General features: G+C 42.6%; 1 protein-coding gene across 1 annotated transcript; it reads left to right on the forward strand.

Annotated features, from left to right (window-relative positions):
* The first annotated feature begins 1,905 nt into the window (after positions 1-1,905).
* LOC120296568 lies at positions 1,906-2,514 on the forward strand. The gene has a single exon (XM_039318393.1). It carries the CDS (start codon positions 1,906-1,908, stop codon positions 2,512-2,514), a length of 609 nt encoding a protein of 202 aa, XP_039174327.1.
* Positions 2,515-4,645: the final 2,131 nt, after the last annotated feature.

Consider the following 4,645-nt stretch of genomic DNA (forward strand, 5'->3'; position numbering starts at 1 on the left):
AAACCCCACAGTTTTATAACATTTTGAACTATTGTTTCCACAAAATTAAATAGCTTAATCACTCCTAAATCGGATTTCACATTTCAAAATCATATAACTTCAGATATATGGCCTAATTTTAAAAATTACTTCAGTTATATGAACTAAATCTTGAATACTTGGCAGACGTTGCAAATCGTAGTTAATCTAGATTGTTGGGCGTACGGTTTTTCTCTATTTTTTTAAAACTCTCCTCTCTACGTTTTCCTGAAACTTATCACCTTTTGACTGGTCAGAGCCCCGCATATTACACAATTAAATCCCCAAAGTTATAGCATTTAATTAAATGCAAATCCGTCAAACCATAGCTTCGGAATAATTCCAAACGAAACAAGATAGAAGTGGACGTCGGCACATGCTCTCATTTCGTGCCAATTATGGCAAGTTTTGTAATTTTCTCATGCATGGTACGCCCCCCGCATTTTATATGCCTTCAATTGCTTATTCAGACCATTCATATATATTTTGCTGAAACAGGCATTATTTTTTCCAATTGCGCATCATTCACGTGGCATTATTTTTCCTCTCCCTACTTCTACTCGCTAATCGGGTGGATTATATCTTATGTTTTGTTTTAGATTATTGGGTCCAACCCGAATCAGCATTGAATTTCTTAAGAGTCCTCTGTTTCATTATGCATTTTGTAAAATCATTGTGCAGACTTGAATAATATTTGTTATGAATGTAGACAAGCGAATCGGATAAAATTAATTGTTGGAGATAGTATCGAAGATTCCAAGATCCAGATCTGCTGGTAATCATAATCAAGGATTGATTGAATTGGAGAAAGAGTAATATGTGGGATCTATTTAGCAAATAGGAAATTTATTATTCATTGTATATTATTTCCTTTTCACTTTCGTTCTTTCTTACATTATAAATGTATACGGTGTAATTGTAAATGGATCAATCAATACAGAACAAAACCTTTTCTCCATTTCCCAGTCAACTTCTGTCATGGTATTAGAGCATACGCTCTTGGCCTAGCTTCCGCACATTTGGAATTGCCATCGTATTTTTTTTCTGAGCTATTGTCGCACGACTTTCACCTGCGAAACAGATCAGCAAATCGTCAGGAATTCCACACGCATTTTTTTTATCATGGCCAAGAACAATGAGAGCTCCTCAACAGAAGAGACCCTTACCTCAGATCTGGTTGTTCCTTCTGGAGGAGAACAAACCCCTGTTCAGCAACCAGAAAACATTCATTCTACAAGACCAGTTCCTACCTTGGATCAGACTTCCGCCCAAACCTAGTGGCCTCTGAATTTTGCTCCAGCTAATTGGTATCAAATGTGGACCTAATACCCATCTGCTGTAGCAGGATCAGCTGAAGCATTGGGGCAATCGAATATGGGTCAAGGACCCGGATCTGTCCTGGGTCAAGGACCCAGATCTGTCCCGGGTCAAGGGACGAATCCCTACCCGGGACTCCAACCCGGATACACGATTCCGGGTCAAGAATCCGGATCTGTGCCAGGTCAAGGGACGAATCCCTACCCGGCATTTCCCCCCGGATACATGCCCTTTGTTTTCCCGGTCGGCGGCGGCCGGCCTGAGCCCGGCGATCCCCTATACACATCGCAGGCGGACGGTCCGGAACTGCGCCTCATCAGCATCCAGCTTACCGGACCGGAGACTTATTCTTCGTGGGCTCGAAATCTCCGGCGGGCTCTTGTGACGAAAGACAAGGACGGCTTCCTTGACGGAGCCGTCCCCTTCCCGACCGATGAACGTCTCCAGTGCCTCTGGCGGAAGTGCAACCAACTGGTTCGCACTTGGATCGGGAACACGCTCGCCCCGGAAGTCGCTGTTGGACTGCCGCCTACCGAAGATTCTAAATAGATCTGGGACAACATCAGAGAGATGTATGGCTGGCTCGACCGAGCGCGGCTCTTCAATATAACCCAAAATCTGAATGAGTTGAAGCAAGGGAACCTCTCGGTTACCGCTTGCTTCAACCGTCTCTCATCCCTGTGGAATGAACTCAAATTAGCAGAAGAATGGTTAGAGGGACCCGAAAGCACCCTAAGACAGTATAAAGAAATTAGGGAGAGAGAAAAAGCTACAAGATTTCTACTCATCCTCAACGAGTCTTACTCGACGTTTCGGTCTCAAATTCTTGCCATGGAACCTCCACCGTCTCTCGGCCGAATATATCAGTTAGCCGTCCAAGAAGAAAATCAGCGAGTTGGCTCCGCTGGACACGCTCGAATAGGAGAGAGTCTGAGTCTTGCCGCCTTTCCGACTGGTGGTGGCTCCGGGAAGATGGTGGTCGGCAACGATGGAGCCACGATCGGAAGAGGCGGAATCCTCGAAGCATCTGGTCGAGTTGCTGCTACGGCAAGAAAGAATGAAGGGAACCCTAGCTATTTTGGTATGGACGGACAGGATCACAACAGGAGATCAGACGGCTGGAATTTGCTTGAAAAATCGAGCGGCTGGGATCTACGCGGGGAATCGGACGGCTCTTGAATGCCCATCATCTCCGCTGGATCGGACGGCCCATATCAAGCCACATCAGCTCCGGTTTATAAAGGATCTAACGGCCCACGAGGTGCCACGTCATCAGGGAGGGGCAATGGGAAAAATGGTAAATTTAAAAATAAATACTGTGATTTTTGCAAACGTCCACATCATACTGTTGATACTTGCTGGAAATTGCATGGAAGACCCACTGACAAAATGAAAAGAGAAAAAGAATCATCAGCTTATTAGGTATCCGCTCAAAGGATCGACGGAGCACAACAAGCAATTACTCAGGATCAGTACTAGAATATTGTGAAAATTTTGGATCAACTAAAAATTGAAGACAAAAATGCAGGATTTTCAGGTACTTTTCTTTACAAGGAGAATAATTTTCCAGTGAATACATGGATAATCAACTCAGGGGCTAGTGATCATATAATATGCAATGAGCGTTTATTTTCTCATGTCGACAAAGGATCACAATCCCCCTTGTCAGTGCGACTTCCAAACGGAAACGTCACCCATGTTACAAAGATTGGAACTGTGCATCTTAGCCCAAATTTTGTTCTTCGAAATGTCCTGTGCATTCCCAATTTTGAATTCAATCTAATCTCTGTCTCCAAAGTCTGCTTAGATAATTCTTATCGTGCCATATTCAATTCCGACAATTGTTTCTTTCAGGACCATTTGACTGGGAAATTGATGGGCTTGGGTAGTGTTGCACAAGGACTGTATTTCTGGATTGATTCCCCAGGAGATTTAGAATCATTAAATAAAGGCGTTTCTTGTAATGCTATTAGTTGAAATAAAAATCTCCTTTTCCATCAAAGATTGGGTCATAGTGCATGTTTCCCTCATTCTAAGTGTCCAATATGTCCTCTGGCTAAGCAGTCTCGAACGTCCTTCCCAACAAGTACATCTATAGCACATAGAGCTTTTTCCTTACTTCATATGGACATTTGGGGTCCTTATCACACTCCTCATCGTGATGGGTCCAAATATTTTCTAACAATTGTTGATGATTTTACACGGGGAACTTGGGTTTATCTTATGCAATCTAAAAGTCAAACATTCACTCATCTTTCTAATTTTATCTCTTTGATTGAGAATCAATTCGAAAGATCTGTGCAACGAATTCGTACAGATAATGGGCGGGAATTGTTCACTTCTGATTGCACAGAATTCCTATCTTCTCATGGGATAATTCATGAAAGTTCTTGCGTTTACACTCCACAACAGAATGGAATTGTTGAACGCAAGCATAGACATCTTTTGGAAGTAGCTCATGCATTAAAGTACCAAGCTTACATTCCTGAAGTTTTTTGGGGAGATTGTGTTGTCACAGCTGCTTATTTGATTAACTGCATGCCTAGCCGGATAATAGATGGCAAAACTCCTTTTGAAATGCTATACAAGAAGCGACCAGAGAATAATCACCTTTGAGTGTTTGGTTGTTTATGTTATGCAACAAATGTGGGTCCTTTGGATAAAATGGGTCCTCGGGCCACACAATGTGTCTTCATGGGCTATCCTACAGCCCAAAAAGGATATCAAGTTATGGAGATTTTTACAGGGCATTTCTTTATAAGCAGGGATGTCACCTTTCATGAAGATGTCTTTCCATTCAAAAATATGATATCTGCATCGACTTCATCAGAAGGCGACCGACCTTTTCTTTGTGAAGAAGATTTATCTATGCCTTCACAATATCTAGTTGTTGTTCCAGAACCATGTGCAACTATTCCACAGGAAACAACAACTTTTGAAGGACAGCTACCAGAATTATCTCCAGAATTACATGAAGATTCTACAGTCTTGACTCCCACTATGACTACATCAGAATCTTTCCCAGTGCCTACAGAAATAGTGGCTGAGCCATCTCGACGTCCTAGATGGCAAACTCGCCCACCTACATGGACCAAGGACTATATTTGTTCTGCATCACGCTATCTAGGTACTCAGTATCCTGTCTCTTCATATGTCTCATTTACTAAGTTATCACGGGACATATGTGCTGCATCAATTGTCTCTCAGAAGAGCAGGAACCATTCTCATTCCATGAAGCGTCACGTGATCCCCGATGGCAATGCACAATGGAATCAGAACTCAAGGCATTGATGGAGAATCATACTTAGGA

Source organism: Eucalyptus grandis, chromosome 1 (assembly GCF_016545825.1).
Source record: "Eucalyptus grandis isolate ANBG69807.140 chromosome 1, ASM1654582v1, whole genome shotgun sequence".
In the NCBI taxonomy this organism is placed as follows: Eukaryota; Viridiplantae; Streptophyta; class Magnoliopsida; order Myrtales; family Myrtaceae; genus Eucalyptus; species Eucalyptus grandis.

Bases quoted from the DNA above. Each gene is read 5' to 3' on its own strand.
- LOC120296568 (XM_039318393.1), top strand. From the start codon at position 1,906: ATGTATGGCTGGCTCGACCGAGCGCGGCTCTTCAATATAACCCAAAAT.